The following is a 20,395-nucleotide window of genomic DNA, read 5'->3' on the forward strand; positions in this document are numbered from 1 at the left end:
ATGCCAACAAATTGGACAACCTAGATTAAATGGACACATTCATAGAAATGCTCAAATTACCTACACTGATGCTACAAGAAATACAAGAATTTAAGAACCATCACAATTAAAGAGATTGAATTCATCATCAAAAAGGTCCCAACAACCATTGTCCACGTGCTGCAGCTGTTCTCAAGAACGTATTCTCCAGGTGCAGTGGATGTGTCATGATGATGGAAGAGGTTGTTGATGTGGGAGGGGGGCGTGGGTGGGGTGGGGACCTCATATTTTTTTAATGTAATATATAAAAGAAAATAAAGAAGAAGGAAAAAAATAGCTTGCAAAGGTGGAAAAAAAAAAAGGTCCTAACAAAAAGTGGGGGGTATGGGGAGTGGGCATATGGGAATCTCCTATATTTTTTAAGATAACATTTTGTGTGATCTATGTATCTTTTAAAAGTAAATAAAAATATATTTAAAAAAATGTTCCAACAAAAGAAAAGTCCAGGAACAGATTGCTTCACATGTGAATCCTATCAAGCATTTGGAAAAGAATTAGCACCAATCCTGCCTCATCTCTTCCAAATATTTGAAGAGGATGAGAAAATTACCCAACACATTTTATGAAACCAACATCACCCGAATACCAATTCCAAGTAAAGATGCTGTGCTACAAGAAAAGAAAATTACTGACCAGTCTCTCTAATGACAGAGATGCAGAAGTTCTCAACAAACTACTTGCAAATGCAATCCAAGAGTACATTAAAAGAATTATATGCCATGACCAAGTGGGATTTATTCCTGGTATGCAAGGGTGGTCCAACATAGGAAAATAAATAAACATAATACACCATATTAACAAATTGAAAGCAAAAAACCAGTGGTCACCTTGATTAATGAAGAAAAGGCATTTGATAAAATCTAGCATTCATTCATTTTTTTAAAAAAGATTTTTAAAAAAATTTATTTCTCCTCCTGTCCTCCCCAGTTGTCTGCTCTTTGTGTCCATTTACTGTGTGTTCTTCTGTGCCCCTTTTTATTGTCAGTGGCACCGAGAATCTATGTCTTCTTTTTGTTGCATTATCTTGCTGTGTCAGTTCTCCGAGCATGCAGTGCCACTCCTTGGCAGGCTGAACGTTTTTCACATGTGGCAACTCTCCTTACGGGGTGCACTCCTTGCACGTGGATCTTCCCTATGCAGGGGACACCCCTGTGTGGCACGTAACTCCTTGCACGCTTCAGCACTGCCCATGGGCCACCTCACTACATGGGTCAGGAGGCCCTGGGTTTGAATCCTGGACCTCCCATGTGATAGGTGGATACCCTAATAGTTCAGCCAAATCTGCATCCCCCATGATTCATTCCTGGTTTTTAAAAAAACTTCTAAAGATAGGAATAGAAAGAAAATTCCTCAATATGATAAAGGCCATATATGAAAAACCCACAGTCTGTATTGTGCTCAATGGGAAAGTGTGAAAGCTTTCCCTCTAAGATCAGGACTAAGACAAGGATGCACCCTCTCACCACCATTACTCATCATTGTGCTAGAAGTTCTAGTGAGAGCAATTAGACAAGAAAAAATAAAAGGTATCCAAATAGGGAAAGAGGAAGTACAACTGTCACTATTCCCAGATGACATGATCCTATATTTTGAAAACTTTGAAATGTCTATGACAAAACTACTTGAGCTAGTAAATGAGTTCAGCATAGTGGCAGCATACTAGATCAACAAGCAAAAGACATTATTGTACAAAAGTATTGCACAATCTGAGGAGGAAATCAGGAAAAAATTCCATTTACAATAGCAATGAAAAGCACAAATACCTAGGAATCCATTTAACCAAAGTAGCACAATATGCAGAAACCTACGAAACAATGTTAAAGAAATCAATGAAGACCTAAACAAATGGAAAGACGTGCCATGTTCATTGAATGGAAGACTAAATATGGACAAGATGTCAACTCTACCCAAACAGATTTATAGATTCAATGCAACACCAATCAAAATTCCTAAAGCCCACTTAAAGAAATAGAAAAGGCAACCGCCAAATCCATTTGGAAGGGGAAGGACACCGAAATAGCCAAAAGCATTCTAAAAGAGAAGAATGATGTGGGAGGAATTTCATTGCCTGACCTTGAAACATACTACAAAGTTTCTGTTGTCCAAACAGCATAAGGATTGGCATAAAGATAGGCACATAGACAGTGGAGTAAAATTCAGAGTCCAGAAATATACCCTCACTTCCATGGCCAACTAGTTTTTGAGAAACCTCCTAGTTCATGTCGATGAAACAAAAGTGTCTCTTCAACAAATGGTGCTGGGAGAAGTGGATATCCATCTATAACCAAAAGAATGAAAGAGGATCCCTGTCTCAATCCCTATGCAAGAATCAAGTAAAAATGGATCAAAGACATAACAGTAAAATCCAAAACCATAAAACTACTTGAAGAAAATGTACGGAAACATCTTAAGATTTTATGGTAGGTAGTGTTTTCATGGACCTTACATCCAAAGCATGAGCAACAAAAGAAAAACAGATAAAGGGCATGTCCTCAAACTTAAACACTTTTGTACCACAAAGGACTTTGTCAAAAGGGTTAAATGGCAGCCAGCTGAATGGGAGAAAATATTTGGAAATCATGTATCCAATAAGGGTTTAAAATCCATGATATAAAAAGAGATGCTACGACTCAACCTATAAAAGGAAAAATGACCAGCCTAAAAATTGGTCAAGAGTTGAACAGATGTTCCCACGGATGAAATACAAATGGTAAAAAAAATAGCCATGAGGGAAATGTCCATCAAAGCTACAAAGAGATATCATTTCACACCAATTAGAATTGCCATTATTAAAAAACAGAGAACTACAAGTGTTGGAGAGAATGTGAAGAGATAGGAACATTTATTCACCACTGGTTGGAATGTAGAATGGTACAGTCACTCTGGCGGACTGTTTGGCAGTTCCTAAAGAAGTTGAATGTAACATTAAAAAAATTAAAGAAAAAAATTTAAAAAAAGAAGTTGAATATAGATTTCTCACATGACCCAGCAATACCCCTGCTGGGTATATACCCAGAAGACCTGAGAGCACTGTCACAAAGAGATATCTGCACACCGATGTTTATAGCAACATAATTCACGATTGCCAAAAGGTGAAAATAACCCAAGTGTCCATCAACAGATGAATGGATAAACAAACTGGTGTATACACACAAAGGAATATTATGCAGTTGCAAGATGAAATGAAGTTGTAAAGCACGTGACAATATGGATGAACCTGGAGGACATTTTGTTGAGTGAAGCAAGCCAGATTAAAAAGGACAAATATGCGTGATTATGCTATTTTTAACTAAATATATTATGCAATCTCATGGAGTTAATAAATATGGTCACCAGAAAATAGAATGAGAATGGAAAGCTCAGGGTTAACTTGTGCAGAGTTGGTAAAAGGATATTTGCTAATCCTTGAAGATAAATAGTAAAGGAGGAAGCACAATATAAAGTTTGTAACTAGGAGTACTGTTATATGGGTGTGAGAGTGGTTTAAAGCAAAGTCTATGGTCATGTATATTACTAAAAGGAAAGCTGAATATTGCAGCATGGGACTGTACAGCATATTAAAACCTCGTTTGAATTATGAATATGGGTAATATTGCATATATAAGACTGTTTTACTTTGAAACTGAACAAATATATGTTAATGTTAGAGGATGTTAATATCAGACAAAAATACCCCACATTATGCTAAGTGAAAGAAACCGGAGATGAAATACTACATACTGTATGATTCCATTTATGTAAAATGTAAATATAAGTCAATTTACAAAGATGAAATTAGATGAGTGATTAGGTAGGGCAGGGAAAGGATAAAAGGATTGAGAGGCGATTTATAAGGTATGTAGAGTGTTTCTTTTTGGAGTAATGAAGTTGTTCTAACATTTTTTTGTGGTGACAAATGCATACCATTGTGGTTATTCTAAAAGTGTTTATACAGATTGTATGGTATGTGGATATAGCTCAATAAAACTGCTTTCAAAAAATAAATAACTGTGCATGAATAGCCAGAAATAGCAGGTATGTACAGCAGGGACAGCAAAGAGAGACTGAGAGGTCATGAATCTTTGTTGGTTTTTTATTATTATTGAAATAATGAAAACACTCTAATAGTGATTGCAGTAGTGTATGCACAACTATATGATTGTGCAAATACCATTGTACACTTTGGATGGATTTTATGCTTTATTAATATGAGTCAATAAAATTGATATGTTTAAAAATAAAATAAATGGGAGTTTATCCAAACAATGATTTATTTCATAGCCATTAAAAACAATGGGGATGTTTTCTGGTTTTAGGATATACTCCAAGGTTTACAACTAAATAAAAAGACAAAGTGAAAAAAAAAAACAACCCACAATGAGACAACATTTCACTTAATCATAGAAATATATTCACCAAATGCAATGAATGTCCCATGATGATCAAAGAGGTTGTTGATGTGGAAGGAGTGGGGTGAGGGGGGTGGGGAGTATATGGAGACCTCATATTTTTTGAATGTAACATTTAAAAAAAATAAAGAGAAAAAAAAAGAAAATGGAAAATAACCAGCGTTGACAAGGATGTGCAAAAATAGCAGACCACATACATTGTTGGTGGAACGTGAAATGCTGCAGCCACTGTGCAAAGTCTGGCAGTTCTCCAGAAAGTGAAGCATAGACTCACCATATGACTTTTCAATCCCACTTCTGGGAATATGCCCCAAAGAATGAAAAGGAGCGACTCAAAAAGGTCTTTGCACACTGATGTGTATATTCACAGTGGTCTAAAGATGAAACCAACCCAAATGTGCATGAGCAGGTGAAGGGGTGAACAGAACATCAGTCAGCCCTAGAAAGAGTGACATTCCACCACATGGTGACAACAGGGGTGAACCCTGAAGAGATCGTGTCGCCTGAAATAAGCCAGTATGAAAGGACAAACACTTTATGATCTCACTGCTATGAAATAATTAGAACACATAAATGCATGTGAAAACATTAGAATTCAAGTTACCAGGCCCTGAGGGAAGGAAAGGGAACAGAGCAGAGGCTTGACTGGTGCAGAGTTTCTGATAGGGGTGCTGGAAAAGCTTTGCCAATGGACGGTGGTGATAGTAGCACAATGTGAATTTAATAAATACCTCTGAATCGTATACTTGACAGTGGTCAAATGGAACGTTTTAGCTTGAATATATGTTACAAAAATAATTTTTAAAAAACCCATAGAACTGTAGAATGCAGAGAACCGTCATGTAGACTGTGGACTACAGAAACAGGGTAAACATAATCGTATTGTTTCATCAGGTGTAACAAAGGCACCACCCTAATGCGAAGTGTTAATAATAGGGAAAACCGAGAAAGAGGGATGTCTATGGGAATTCTGTACTTTCTGCCTGAATTTTTGGTAAACCTACATGCAAAAAAAAAAAAAAGAGGCCGGGGCTTCCCGGAGCTGCTGGGGAAGGGGTGCTGGTGCGAGCACTTTGGGGGCCGCAGTGGTCCCCCCCGGGCAGTGCAGCTGAGGCCGGCGCCAAGCGGGGGGTCCCAGCGGCGGCACCCAGGGCCTCCTGCCGGCGCTCCCCAAGGCCCGGGAGGAAAGAGCGGGGGAGCGTGGTGGGCGCCGAGGGCGGGGGGCACCCGGAGGGTCTCGGCCTGCACCAAGGACGCAGCCCCGAAGCCGCCGGGAACCAGGGACTCCCAGACGACGAGATCCCCCGCCCGCCCCCGCCCCCGCCCCCGCCCCACCGTGACCCCAGCCGCGAGGGGCCCCAGCGGCTCAGCGACAGGAAACTGTGGCGTGAAGGGAAGGAAGCGGGTGGTCCCGCCTCCGCGCCTGCCGGGGCCTCACTGCCCGAGGAAGAGCTTCCAAGCGGCGGGCCGCAGGGCTGCCCGGAGCTGCACCTGCTACCCCACCCCGCGCCCACCCCCGCCTAGCGGGCCGCCAGCGAGCGCCTGGGGCACCTCAGGTCTTAGCCGAGCGGCGCAGAGCCAGCGAGAGGCGCTGCCGAATGGTGGGCTGGGGCGCAGCTCAGACCTACCCAGAGCTGCCCCGTCCAGCAGGGCCCAGCCCAGTCCACCCCGGCACGGCCAGGTCCAGTCCAGTCCAGCCCAGCCCAGCGCAGTGCGACCCAGTCCAGCACAGTCCTCGCCAGTCCGGCCAGGTCCAGCCCAGGGCAGAGGAGCGCACCCGCCCCCGCAGGCTAAGGAGTGAGCGCCCGGCGCAGAGCCCCTGCCGGGCCTGGCACCCCTGGAGCCCTGCACACCGCGGAACAGCAGGCCCCCAGGGCTAGGGCGGGGTCTGAGGGGAGTCCCCGGGCCGTGGGGGAAGGCGGGTTGCCGGTGCAGGACCGCGCAGGGACCACCTCCTGGCACCTGGGGCGCGCGGGACCGATTCCCGCAGCCTGGCATTGCCTGGCGCTCTCCGTCTCCGCTTCCAGACACCACTTGTCCCTCAGGGTGACTCAAGTTCCCGCGTTGGCACACTTCTCCAGAGCACTGCTTCGGCTCCTCTCACCCCCATCCCCGCCCTTTGCAGGGTAATAGAGGGCACCTGGCTCACCTGGCCCAGGGGCCTGTATCTGGCAAGGTCGGGGATGGGGGGCTGCGCAGGAGCTGCCCCAGGCCTGCATCCTGAGGGTTTCCAGAGCGGCTCTGCAGGCATTTCACCTGGCGCCCTCCCCCACAGCTTCCCATAGTGCTGGGTGCCTGGGCGCCACACACCAGAGGGGGCTGGGCGGGGGGGTGGGGGTGGTAGTGCTGCAGAACAGGTGCAGAGTCTTGGGAGCATCACTGCTCCCCGTGGGTGCGACTCTCGTTGACAAGGTCAGAGAAATGGGCTCTGGACTCATGAAAGTCTTCATTTCACCTCTGCAGAAAAGTTAGTAGCCAGTTAAGTCCAAATTCCTAGCTGAGTGAAGCTAAACTCACAGGAAAGGAAGCTCTTGGGTCTGTGGTGAAAATTAGGTGGTGTCACCTCTCTCCCCAGCTGCCAGGGTAGGAGGCTTTCAGTTAGACCTAAGGGGAAGGGGCAGTGGGGCCAGCGGGGATGGAGGGGACGTGGGCATCACCTCTGCTCGCCTCCAGAGGGCAGCCTTCAACCAGCTTTCTACCCTGTGTGCTGTGTTTTCCAAGGGGGAAGGGACAAGTGAAGATGAAAATGGAGATGAATCTAAGTCAAAACCTTGTCCGGCGTTTAAAAAAAAGAAAAAGAAAGAAAAGAAAATGGAGATGAAAGGAAATACACGTTACAGTGAAAAAGGCCCTGGTTCGTCCCCTGCTAGCCACTGGCTAGTGACTTGGAGCAAGCACTTCATCCCTTGGGGTTGTTTCCCCAGGAGCCCCAAGGCCCTTCCAGACTCCTGGACAAGCAGGTGAGAGGCACCTCCTGACTCAGGGGTACCTGGTTCAGCCCCTCCGCTCATGGAGGGCACACAGCGCACGGCAAGTGTTCTCTTCCCCTCCCAGGGCAGACGGCTAATGCCTGAGCACTGAGGAAGGAAAATGCCTGTATTCCAGAGCCTGCCAGACCCTGGAGATGCCCTTCCACACAGCATTTGAAAGTTCTGAAGGAAAAGGGGTAGTTGGGTGGGAAAGATGAGTGGAAGGCATCTCTGGACTTCTCGGGTTCCAGATTTATTGTTTTCCATGGAAGATAGTTCCCCTTATAATTTTACATTTTAAATGGTGCTACACACTGGCTTGAGTACTAAAAATTTCATAGATTAAATAGTGTTCCAGGTCCAGCCTAAAAACATTATTACTATTTGTAAATATTTCTACTGGGGAAGTGTCCCCCCCAATACCAAATAATCAATTTTTAATGATGTGAACCTTGAACACAGCCCTTTAGTGGCTTGGGTGTTTGTGTGAGTGATTGAGATGGTGGGTATATCAGAGCGCCCGTGCTTTTCTGTGGAGTCGTCGTCGTGGGGGGTGGTGAAAAGCCCCTTCTCTGGAAATGCCCCCTTCCCTGGAGGCCAGACTGGGGAACGGGCCTCCCTGTTCTGGGTGACTCTGACGTCCTTCAAAAGCACAAAGAGCAGAACCTGGCTCCACATGTCCTTCCCTGGGTCCTGCACATCTTTCCTCCTTGAAGAACCAGCTCAAAGGCTCCTCCTGAGAGAGCGCCCCCTGCTGGAGGACCGCCTCCTGCAGCTCCTTCACCTTGACTTTCCTCACTAATGGAGCTGCCCCTTCCCCTGTGCTGGTTCCTGTCTCCACCTCGTCCTGGGAAGTGTTCTGCCTCCAGCAGGTGAGTGTGTGGAGATCAGGGACTGGACCTTGAGTTATCAGTCGGGCCTCAGGACTGGCTCCACTAACTGGGTATGATGACGCTGGTGATACCACAGCAGCCACCACCTCCTGCAGGCTTCCTGGGTACCAGGACCTGCTGAGCATTTACCTGGGTTAGTTCTTATCATCTCTACAACAGGCTGAGCATTTACCTGGATTAGTTTTTCTTTTTCTTTTATTTAAAGATTTCTTTATTTATTTCTCCCCCTCATCCTCATGTTGTCTGCTCTCTGCGTCCATTCACTGTGTGTTCTTCTGTGTCTGCTTGTCTTCTCATTAGGCAGCTCTAGGAACTGATCCTGGGACTTTCCAGAGTGGGGAAGTGGTGACCATTCTCTTGCACCACCTCAGCTCCACAGTTTTCCTTATCTCTTATTGTCTCTTCTCTGTGCCTCTCATTGTTGCATCATCTTGCTGCATCAGCTCTGCATGTGGGCAGCACTACTGGGAAGGCTGCACTGCCTTGCAGGGGGTGCTCCTCTGCGGGGCAGCATCCCTGCACGTGGGGCACCCCTGTGTGGGGCAGCACTCCTTGCATGGGACAGCACTCTGTGTGGGCCAGCTTCCCACACAGGCCAGTAGGCCCTGGTATTGAACCCTGGACCTCCAATATGGTAGACGGGAGCCCAATTACTTGAGCCACATCTGCTTTCCTGCATTAGTTCTTATAAACTTGGCAACATGCTGAGCATTTTCCTGGATTAGCTCTCATAATCTCTGCAACACACAGAACATTTACCTGGGTTACTTTTTATAATTAGCAACACGCTGAGCATATACCTGGGTTAGTTCTCATAATCTTAGCAACGGCCTTGTGAGGAAGTGCTATTATTACTCCATTGTCTACAGAGACTGAGAAACTTGCCAGGACCCCACAGCTAGAAGGGCCATTTCAGTTCAAGACTCAGCCCATTGCACTAACAAGGCACAGTGATCAGGGCGGTCACTGCATTGCCATCCTCGTCTCTTCTCTGGGCCAAAGGAGTCAGGTACCCCCCCAGTTCCCCATCAGAAACAATCCCCAGCCCTTCCTCACTCTTGGCAGCATCCCCCAATGGGCATTCTGCCTCCCTCTTCTATCCCACGTGGCCGGGAGTCGCTCACTTTTAGGAGCTCACTTCCTGGCTGCCAACACTTCTCCAGCTCCTTGACCAGGGCGCCAAGCCAGTGACTTCCTCAGGGACCTTCCAGGCCTGGTCCTCCAGCTCCTGCAGGACCTGCTCCAGCTTCCTGAACATGGCCAGCTGGAGGTGCTGCTGTCCCCACAGCTCCTGCTACAGCCTCTCAATAGCTGTTTACACCTGTTGTTTCTTGGTTTCCATCTGATCCTGTGAGGGGTAGAAGGACAGGGATGGTTAGAGGGGCTGACAGAGCTGGGATCCAAGAGTATTACAATGTATTTACTACTGATTAAGGGGATGCATGATGGAAGAGTTTTAGTAAGAGGTGGAAGTGATGGCAGCACAACCTGGTGGTATAATAAATTTCATGATTTGATAGTGGTTAAAATAGAAAATTTTGTACTGTATATATGTTGCCAGAATAAAAACATAAAAAACAAAACTGTACAGTACAAAGCCTGAACTCTAATGTACACTATGGAATATAGTTAGTGATATAATTATAAAGATACTGGTTCATCAGTGACACCAAACTACCACACTATTGGAAAACATTAATATAGAAAGATGCATGAGGGGTGGGGCAGTGTATGGGGACTCTGCCTGGCCAAATAGAAATAAATTTAGTTGAGGACAGAAAGGACATGTATTCAGAAACCCATAAAACAATGCTAAAAGAAACTAATGATAATGAATAAATGGAAGAATATTTCCATGTTCATAAGTTGGAAGACTAAATATCATTAAGATGTCAATTCTACCCAAACTGAGCTGCATGTTTAATACAATCCTGATAAAACTTCCAAAACCCTTCTTGGTAGCATTTGAAAAGCCAATTATCAAATTCATCGGAAGGAGTCAGGGTCCCCAAATAACCAAAAATACTTTTAAAAAGAAGAACAAAGTTGAAGGACACTCACTTCCAGGCTTTAAAGCATATTATCTAGCCACAGGGGTAAAAACAGCATGGCACTGACATAAGATAGAAGGACTGACTAATGGAGCCAACTTTAGAGTTCAGAACAGACCCTCCATCTATGGCCAAGTGATCTTTGACAAGGCCGTCAACCCACTCATCTGGGCCAGACTAGCCTATTCAAAAATGTTTCTGGTTGAACTGAATATCCATATCTCAAAGAAAGGCAAAGAGGACCCTTATCTCACAGTTTATTCAATAATCAATTTAAAGTCTATCAAGGACCTAAATGCAAAACTAGAACCATAAAACTCTTTGAAGAAAATGTAGAGAAATATCTTCAAGATCTTGTGCTGGGTGGTGGTCTCTTGGACTTTACATCCAAAGCAGAAGAAAAAAAGAAAATAAATAAATAAATGGGAAAACCTGAAATTTAACTGCTTTTGTTCATCAAAAGATTTTGTCAAGAAAGTAAAAAGGCAGATAACTCATGTGAAAAAAAATTAGGATGCGATATATTTGATAAGACATTGCTCTCCAAGTTATATAAAGAGATTATTCATGTTAATGACAACATGACAAGCCACCCTATTGATAAATGGGCAAAAGATTTGAACAGACATTTACCCAAAGTGGAAATACAAAAGACACATGAAAAGAAGTTCACATATATAGCTATTAGGGAAATGCAGATGAAAATGACAGTGAGATATCATCTCTCACCATACTGAATGGCCACTCTTAAAAGAACAGAGAACGTCAATTGCTGGAGATGATGTGGAGAGATAGGAACACTCCTTCACTGATTGTGGGATTGTGAAATGAGGCAACCTCTGTGGAAGATGATCTGATGGATCCTCATGAAACTAAATATAGCACTGCCATATGATCCAGCAATACTGCTGCTAGGAACATATTCAGAAGAGCTGAAAGCAAGGCCATGAACAACTATTTGCACACTGATGTTCATAGTAGCTTTATTCACAATTGCTAAAGGATAGAAACAACCCAAGTGTCCATGAACCAATGAATGGATAAACAACCAGTGTTATAGTCATACAATGGAGTATTTCTCAGCTGTCAGAAAAAATCAGTTGGGGAAGCATGTGAAAACACAGAGGAACCTTGAGGATATTATGGTGAGTAAAATAAGCCAAACACAAAAAGATGAATATTATATGGTCTCACTGATATGAACTAAATACAATGAGTAGAATAATGAATTTGGACTCTGAAGTATAGATTGGTGGGAGATGGAATGTGGGATGAGAAGGGGGTGAAGATGTTGGATGTATGTAGAATGTTTAATAAGGTCCAATATAAATATGGTGTAATGGTTGGACTTGATGGTAACATATGACAGTGACTGTTACACTGCTGATTTATGGATGTGATTGTGGCTGAAACTTATATTCTAGGAAGATTCATGTCAGTTAGAGAACAGCGGGAGGATAATATTGGGAATATATAACAATGTGTGGAAGTAGATGAGGATTGTGCTTAATGATATAAATATAGGAATGTTCTTCTGCTTCAGGGCGTTAATTATGTGGGGATATATGGAAAAATGTAACTGATGTAATTATGGGCTACGGTTAACAACATCGTAATGGTTTTGTAACAAAAGCAAAGTTGGCACTATATTAATTTTATTAAAGTGAAAAATAGAATATGGGGTTTGGTTTTGTGAGAAATGAATATGATAATGCATTTTTCCCTTCATTTTTTTGGGGGGGAATAACAAGGAGACCTTGACTAGGTCATTTAACTAATCTGTGTTCATTTGTGTGTCTTTCTGAATACTAGGGGCACAATGGAGTTAGCAGTTGCAGTTAAGTGAGATAAAAGTACCTGAAAAAGAACTTTTAGGAGTAATTTTTCCATGACCTGTTGAGCAGCCCTTTTCTGTTCGTTTTGTGAATTTGAAATCAAATTGGTAATAAACAAATTTTCATAAAGATGCTGTGGACATTTTTGAAATGACAACATAGGGTTTAGAATGTCACACACTTAGTTGAAAAAAAACAATGGCAGGGTATGAGAACATTGACTACAACGTTGAAAGAAGTCCTACTCTGTGTAAAGTGCTATCAAACAGCATGGCATGCTACAGAAATACCTTTGGTGAAAGGAAGAGTCAATTGATGCAGTCAACTTACTTTTTGTAATATTTTAAGAAATTGCCACCCCACCCTTCAGGAACCACCACCTGATCAGTCGGCACCCATCCACATTAACGCTAGCCCATCCACCAGCAAAGATTATGACTCACTGAAGCCTCAGGGGAGGGTTAGCATTTTTAGCAATAAAGTATTTTTAATTAAGGTATGTACATTGTTTTTAGACATAAAGTTATTTATTGCACCCTTAGTAGACTGCAGAATAATGTAAGCATAACTTTTATAGGCATTGGAAAACCAAAAGAATTGAGCGACTTATTTTATTGTGATATTTGCTTTATTGCTTCAGTCTGGAATTGAGTCCACCTCATCTCCGAGGTATGCCTTTACCATTGTACCTGAGGAAGGGATGACATTGAGGAGACTTTTCAGTACATCACATAGTGTCCTCTTGGTGACCTCCCTGAAAGAACCCTCTCTCCAGTGTCAGTAAGGCATCACCAGGTTTCTTGTGAATAACTGTCTAATGTGTATGTTTTTGGTATTTTCACTAACTTGTCTTTGATTTGGCTCCCAGGAAACTCAAAGCTCAACTCAGGGATGCACTGGAGTAAGAGGGTGAAGGCTTAAGGCCATATGTATGTGCCAAACACATTCCTGGTTTTACTTTATACCTTTATGCATACTTCAACCCAATTTAGCTTCTTATTAAATTTTAAAAATCTTGCTCTGTGTGGTTTTTGCTGTTGTTGCTACTTAGAGTGCCTCTGGGATGACATAGGGTAAGAATAAATAATAAACCCTTCACTCAGCCAGTCCTGTCTTGGGTGGAATCAGGCCAGGGACTTGGGGAGATGCTGGAGTGAAAGTAGGGTTACAGGCCTTAGAGGGGGTGGGGGCAGGCCATGATGCAGTGCTAGGAACTGTTCCCAAAACATTAGGACATGAAAAATGCCTCATTTTTGTATTTTTCAAAATAAACTTAACATTGGCAGAAAGTATTTAAATGTAAATTTATAGCAATAAATGAATAATAAAGGACAAATAGAAACAACTTGTGCCAATATATTTGATAATTGAGACAAAATGAAGAGATTCATTTAAAGAGAAAAATTATCAAAACTGAATCAAGAAGAAATAGGAAATGTGAATAGTCCTGTATCAATTAAAGACATTAAAATCAGAATGAGAAACCATCCCACAAATGAAACTCAAGTGGCTCAAGTGGCATCAGTGTTGAATTCTACCATACGTTTAAGGAATAATTTATATCACTACTGTGGAAACTCTTAGAGAAAATAGAGGAGGAGGAAAACACACTTTCTAAATCATTTTGTGAGGCATTACTAAAAACAGAGAAAGGCATTAAAAGAAAATTGTGGTGCTTAAGTTCATGGGTCAATTGGGCCAGGCAGTGGTGTCCACTTGTTTGGTCAAGCAAGCACTGGCCTGTTTGTTATTGTGAGGGCATTTTGTGGATTTAAGTCAACAGTACGTTGATGGCATCTATGGCTGATGACATCTACAATCAACTGAGGAGATTGCCTTCAACAATGACGGACATCTCATCAAATCAGTTGAAGGCCTTAATAGGAGAAGTGATGGTGTCAGCAGTCAGAAGAGGGAATTTCCATCTCTACTTCAGCCAGCTTCTCCTGGGGAATCCATGGAAAACCTTCACTGGAGCTCCCAAGTTGTACCCTGCCCTTCGGAAATCAGAACTTGGATTTCCCCATCCCTACGGTCATGAGAGACAACTCTTATAGATATCTGTTTCCTTAGACAACCCTGATTAATACAAAAATTTTATACCAATGTCTCTCAGGATCCCATTTCAAAATACGAGGAAATTGTATCTAAAACAATTCTAAAATGATAATACATCATGACCAAGAAAGTTTTATCCATGATGCAAGTTGAGATGAATAAATGGAAATTGATCTAATTTATCATTATGAGAATAAAGTAAAATATCAATAAGATCAACTGCATGTAGAAAAAGCCTTTAAAATTTCAGTATCCTTTGATAATAAAATTTCTCAGTAAATTAGGAATAGAAGGCAACTTCTGCAAGGTGATAAAGGGCACCTATGAAAAGTCTACAGATATCAGCATATTTTATGGTTAAAAACTAAATACTTTTAAGATCAAGAACAGAGAAAGGATTTGGATTCTTGCCACTATGCTTACACAATAAAGTGTCAATCAAAGGAAATAACAGGCATACAGATTATGAAATAGAAGAGAGTGTCTCATTCTGCAGGTGACGTGATTATGTGCATAGCAAATCCTATGGTATCATGTTCCTAGACCAGTAGTGTGTATAGCAAGAATGTAGGGTTCAAGGAGAATTTTAAAAATAATTTTTATTTTTACACACAATGTAAAATTAGGAAATGAAAATTGGAAATTCAATTTATAACAGCATTGTAATAACAAAATACCTAGTTATCAATTTAACAGAAGTGTGCGAGATCTCTACACTGAAGTCTACAAGTACTGCTGATGGAAGGTAAAAAATCCTAAATAGGGCAGCGGACTTGGCCCAGTGGTTAGGGCGTCCGTCTACCACATGGGAGGTCCGCGGTTCAAACCCCGAGCCTCCTTGACCTGGGTGGAGCTGGCCCATGTGCAGTGCTGATGTGCCCAAGGAGTGCCTTGCCACACAGGGGTGTCCCCCGCGTAGGGGAGCCCCATGCCCAAGGAATGCGCACCATAAGGAGAGCTGCCCAGCGCGAAAGAAAGTGCAGCCTGCCAGGAATGGAGAGCTGACAGAACAAGATGACCACAACAGAAAGAAACACAGATTCCCGTGCGGCTGACAACAACAGAAGCAGACAAAGAAGACGCAGCAAATAGACACAGAGAACAGACAACCGGGGAGGGAAGGGGAGAGAAATAAATAAATAAATAACCCAAAACAAAAATCCTAAATAAATGTGGAGAAATACCATATCAAGGATTGGAATATTCATTATTAAGGGACCTCTTCTCCCCAGATTGGCTTATCGTTTAAATACAATTCCAATCAAAATCATGGCAGGCTTTTAAAAATAAGCTGACAAGCTGACAGTACATATTTAATTAGCCAAAATATTTCTTAAAATACCTATTTTGATTTTTTAAAAAGTAAAATAACAGAAAAAAGCAGCTCAACAAGTTACAGAAGCATTACCCCTAAAAAGTTCTGTACAGGCACTTTTATCTCATCGGATTCAAATTACTAACTCAGTTGTTCCTCTAATGTTCAGAAAAATACATAGATGAAATGGATTAGTTGAATGCCTTGTAGGTAGAGCAGCAGAAACATTCAGCCTGGCTGTGTTGCGAGCGACTAAATGAGCACATTTTCCAGTCCACACGCTTTCGTGCGCACCAAAAACTTGACGCACTGGCACTGAGCCAAATGTCTCCAGCCCGGCCTCACCCTCCTCCCGTGAGCCCTCCACCTATCAGCTATGCCTGTAAGCCAAACCGCTATATAAACGCTGCAACCTCCTCAGTAAAGCAGACATGCATCATGAACCCTTTTCAGGAGTGAGTCCGTCTCCATCGTCCTTACCCCAATGAGCCCCTCCTTCAACAAGTGCCCCCGACAGGGACTCGTTGCAGCCGCCGCTCCTGCCGTCTACCACTCGGGTAAGTGATCCTCGCCACGGGTAACCTCCCCTCCTCCGCTCGGACTCCGCAGGCGGGAGCCCTTCCCACTCTCTTTTCAGAAAAAGAACTTACCCAGTGCTGGGATATGATAGCCTGCTTTAATCCCTGGCTCTCTACCGCGTCTCTGGGACCCTCAGACCTGGGCTAAACTGTTAAAGCGCGCGCTCCGCAGAGGTTCAGGAGAACAGCACGCTCCCTCTCGGCCTCATCCCTGCGCCCCTAGCTATTCAGGCTTGCCTTGCGGGGGCTCCGGTAGACAACCAGCCCCTACCCCTGATATAATGCCTGCAGACTGCTCCCCGGCAGCGCCGCCGCCCCATCCCCATCCCCCTCCCCCGGTCTCCCCTGACGGCACCCCCCCTTCAATCCTCAGAGGGCGGGGCCGCCAGCGGCGGCGGCTGGGCCGAGAAGTCCGGGGGGCGGGGTCCCCCGCGGGGGCCCACGGGCCCAATGGGGGCCTAAGCACCAGGGGAGCCTGCAGGGGCAGCAACTGAACGCGCGCGGGGCCTTCCCAGTAAATCGCTCCGGCTGCTGCGGGCGGCACGGCCTCTGCAGAAAAGCCCAGCAGGTGCTAGCGGGTCAGCCGGAGCGGCAGTTTCAGTCTCCGTCTCCCAACCCGAGTCACGTCCTTCTGCCCCGACGCTCGTGACGCGGGCCCAGTTTGCCTCCCGTTGCGGGTTCCGGTTCTGGGGAAGCCAATCGCTGGCCCTGCGGCCCATACAGAGCCCTCCCCGATCCCCCAGACTCAGGTTACTCCAGACCGGGGATCTGTCCATGGCGCTGTGGACCCTCCTCCTGCTGCTCTCGGGGGCCCTGGCCCTGACCCTGACCCGGGCGGGTGAGTGCGGGGTCGGGGCGCGCTGCCCTGGAGGGGGGCGACTGGGGGGTGAGGCTCAGGACCCCGGAAGACGAGTCCCCCCCAAGGTGACCCCCACGCCAACACCGCCCCTTTCCTGTCCCCCCAGGCTCCCACTCCCTCAGGTATTTCAGCACCATCGTGTCCCGGCCCGAGCGCGGGGACACCCACTACCTCGCCGTGGGCTACGTGGACGACACGCAGGGCGCGCGGTTGGACAGCGACGCGGAAAATCCGAGGTTGGAGCCGCGGGCGCCATGGGTGGAGCAGGAGGGGCCCGAGTACTGGGGGGAGCAGACGCGGAGGGCCAAGGACCACGCGCAGACCTCCAGGGAGTACCTGCGGACCCTGCGCGGCTACTACAACCACAGCGAGGCCGGTGAGCCACGGGGCCCGGGGTCCACGCACGACCGGGATCCCCAGGACGGGCCGGGGTCATCCCGAGTTTCGAGCCCCCACTGCACCCCGAGGCTGCAGGACCTGGGTACGCCCCACCCGGGAGCTCGGGAGGGACTTTTCATCAGTTTCGTTTCCTCTTTAGACCTGATCGGCCCTGACTAATCAGCGCCGGAGCTGGGCGGGCAGATGGGCGGACAGGTGTACTGGCTTAACCGCGGGGGCGGGGCCAGGGTCTCACACCCTCCAGAGGATGTTTGGCTGCGACGTGGGCCCCGATGGGCGCCTCCTCCGCGGGTACATTCAGTTCGCCTACGACGGCGCCGACTACATCGCCCTCACCGAGGACCTGCGCTCCTGGACGGCGGCGGACACGGCGGCGCAGATCACCCGGCGCAAGTGGGAGGAGGACAGTACAGCGGAGTATGAGAAAGCCTACCTGGAGGACAAGTGTGTGAAGTGGCTGCAGAGATTCCTGGAGAGGGGGAAGGAGACGCTGCTGCGCACAGGTACAGGGGCCCGGGGACCTTCCCAATCTCCTCGGGCTGGGCTGCGCCCCCACCTGCGTCCACGGGGAGGGGAAATCCAGTAGGTGCAGGAACACTCTCCTGCCTGGGGTCCAGGAGGCGGGGTCGGCCCAGGTGTCCAGACCCTGAACCCTGAGTGACTCGCAGAGGCCCCACCCTCTGTCAGGACAGTGAAGGGTCCAGCCTCCCCCGGGATGGAGGAGACCATCCCTGAAGCACCTGGGCAGCAGGTCAGCCTTGGGGACCACCGGGACGTTCTCAGGCCTTGTTCCTGCAGCTTTTCTGAGCCCCTCAGCCTCCACTAGGTCAGGTCTAGAGGTCCCTGCTCTCATCACACACCTGGACCTCCTGCACTGGACGGTCTCACCTGACCCCAGAATTTCCAAGAATTGGACTTATCCCAGAACCCCAAGTTCAGGCTGGTGGCTGGGGCTTCCACTGCCCACCAAGACTGTCCTGTCCATTCCTGGTGGTCACATGAGCGCTGCTAGAATGGCCAGGAGGGCGGCGGACTTGGCCCAGTGGGTAGGGCGTCTCTCTACCACATAGGAGGTCCACGGTTCAAACCCCGGGCCTCCTTGACCCGTGTGGAGCTGGCCCATGTGCAGTGCTGATGCACACAAGGAGTACCCTGACACGCGTAAGGGAGCCCCATGTGCAAGGAGTGCGCCCCATAGGGAGAGCCACCCAGCGCGAAAGAAAGTGCAGCCTGCCCAGGAATGGTGCCTCACACAAGGAGAGCTGACACAAGATGATAAAACAAGAAAAGAGACACAGATTCCTGTGCGGCTGACAACAGAAGCGGACAAAGAAACAAGACGCAGCAAATAGAGAGAGAGAACAGACAACCGGGGTGGGGGGGAGGGGAGATAAATAAATAAATAAATCTTACAAAAAAAAGGCCAGCAGAGAAATGGAAATTTCCTGACGTTTCTGACCTTCCTGCAGACCCCCCCAAGGACACACGTGACCCGCCACCCCAACTCTGACTGTGGGGACACCCTGAGGTGCTGGGCCCTGGGCTTCTACCCCGCGGAGATCACGCTGACCTGGCAGCGGGATGGGGAGGACCAGACCCAGGACATGGAGTTTGTGGAGACCAGGCCTGCGGGGGACGGAACCTTCCAGAAGTGGGCGGCTGTGGTGGTGCCTTCTGGGGAGGAAGAGAGATACACGTGCCAGGTGCAGCATGAGGGGCTGCCCGAGCCCCTCACCCTAAGATGGGGTAAGTGGGACAAAGTGGGGGCCTCTTCTAGGGAAGCAGGAGCACTTCTGAGCTCCTCCAGCAGGGTCAGGGCTGAGCCTGGGGTCAGGGCCCCTGACCTTCCCCCCTTCTCAGAGCTGCCTTCCCAGTACCCCAACCACATCGTGGGAATCGTGGCTGCCCTGATCATCCTTGGAGTGTCCGTGATGGCTGGAGTTCTGATCTGGAGGAGGAAGAGCTCAGGTAGGGAAGGGGCGGGTCTGAGGTTTCTTGTCCAGGGGGGTTTCCAGCCTGGGTAGCAGTGTGCCCTGCCCCTTCCTGGTGCCGTGAAGCCCCTCCTCAAACACGTGCCCATCCAGTCTGGGCCTGTCACCACACTTTCTTCATAAACCTGTGAGAGAAGTAGGACAATGTCCCCAGTGATGATGTGGAGGCCCCTGTTCCCAGCAGTCAGAGGGAAGGGGCTGCTGAGGACAGACCTCCAGGAGGGCAGAAGGTCCAGCCCACACATCCCCCACCTCATGTTTCCTGATCCTGCCCCAGGTCTGCAGTCATGGTTCTGGAAACTTCCCTGGGTCCAGGACTAGTTCTCAGGACCTCATGTCCTGGATTCACTGGTTGTTTTTCCACAGGTGGAAAACGAGGGAGCTACACTGAGCCTGCTTGTAAATGGGGGACGGAGGGGGAGGTGGTGTGGAGGGCCAAGGCTGACCTGAGGCTTTGGGGAGTGTAGACGGAGCCCACGGGGCAGCTCACCCCATCACTCCTTGACTCACATCCCTCGAGGGCTCTGACCAAACCCTGTGTTTGTTCCTCTCCAGCCAGCGACAGTGCCCAGGGCTCTGATGAGTCTCTGGAGGCTTCTAGACATGAGATCCTGGGGGCCTGAAAGGGGAGAGGTGTTGGGCCAAGAGGACACGCTGGGGTCCTGGGGATTCCTTGGACAAGGACATGAGGACTGTGGAGGGCTGGTCATGACGTCAGCATTTAGAGAGACGCCTGGACGTGCTCTTGATTGTTTTCTTCTGTAGTGTGACAAAGTTGCCTCATGGGGGACGGAGAGTTTCAAGAGCTGTTCATGCCCCTTGTGTGACTTCAAGACCCCCTTCCTTTGTGTGTGAAGACTTTCCTTCCTGCAGCTGGCATCTGTGTCTGCATTCCCGTTGTGTACTGGAGGATGGGGAGGTAGCTCGCCCCCGCCCCCACGTCCCCACACTGACTTATGTTCTCGGCCCTAACTAACCGTCCTGCTCAGGAGAGCTGGGTGTGGAGCATCCACAGCCCTG

At 47.1% G+C, this 20,395-nt stretch overlaps 2 protein-coding genes and 1 long non-coding RNA gene across 3 annotated transcripts in view; 2 read left to right on the forward strand and 1 right to left on the reverse strand.

Annotated features, from left to right (window-relative positions):
* LOC101442251 (patr class I histocompatibility antigen, A-126 alpha chain-like) overlaps positions 1-20,395 on the forward strand; it is a 157,199-nt gene that overhangs the window by 100,892 nt on the left and 35,912 nt on the right. The window lies entirely within an intron of this gene.
* Positions 8,509-17,466, reverse strand: LOC111759640 (uncharacterized). Its single transcript, XR_002793562.3, has 3 exons — positions 17,322-17,466; positions 9,414-9,637; positions 8,509-9,026 (listed from the first exon to the last, which is right to left on the reverse strand). It is a non-coding gene; the product is annotated as an uncharacterized lncRNA (long non-coding RNA).
* Positions 16,886-19,423, forward strand: LOC101414493 (saoe class I histocompatibility antigen, A alpha chain-like). Its single transcript, XM_023583737.2, has 5 exons — positions 16,886-16,964; positions 17,092-17,361; positions 17,612-17,895; positions 18,854-19,130; positions 19,245-19,423. Exons 1-5 carry the CDS (start codon positions 16,901-16,903, stop codon positions 19,406-19,408), a joined length of 1,059 nt encoding a protein of 352 aa, XP_023439505.1. The 5' UTR covers positions 16,886-16,900; the 3' UTR covers positions 19,409-19,423.

This window comes from Dasypus novemcinctus, chromosome 22 (genome assembly GCF_030445035.2).
Source record: "Dasypus novemcinctus isolate mDasNov1 chromosome 22, mDasNov1.1.hap2, whole genome shotgun sequence".
NCBI classification, from domain to species: Eukaryota; Metazoa; Chordata; class Mammalia; order Cingulata; family Dasypodidae; genus Dasypus; species Dasypus novemcinctus.

What these genes read in the sequence shown, in the direction of transcription:
- LOC101414493 (XM_023583737.2), top strand. Translation starts at nt 16,901, where the DNA reads ATGGCGCTGTGGACCCTCCTCCTGCTGCTCTCGGGGGCCCTGGCCCTG. An exon ending in CTACAACCACAGCGAGGCCG is followed by an intron (nt 17,362 to 17,611) that starts GTGAGCCACGGG and finishes GGGCGGGGCCAG; the next exon opens with GGTCTCACACCCTCCAGAGG. An exon ending in GCCCCTCACCCTAAGATGGG is followed by an intron (nt 19,131 to 19,244) that starts GTAAGTGGGACA and finishes CCCCCTTCTCAG; the next exon opens with AGCTGCCTTCCCAGTACCCC.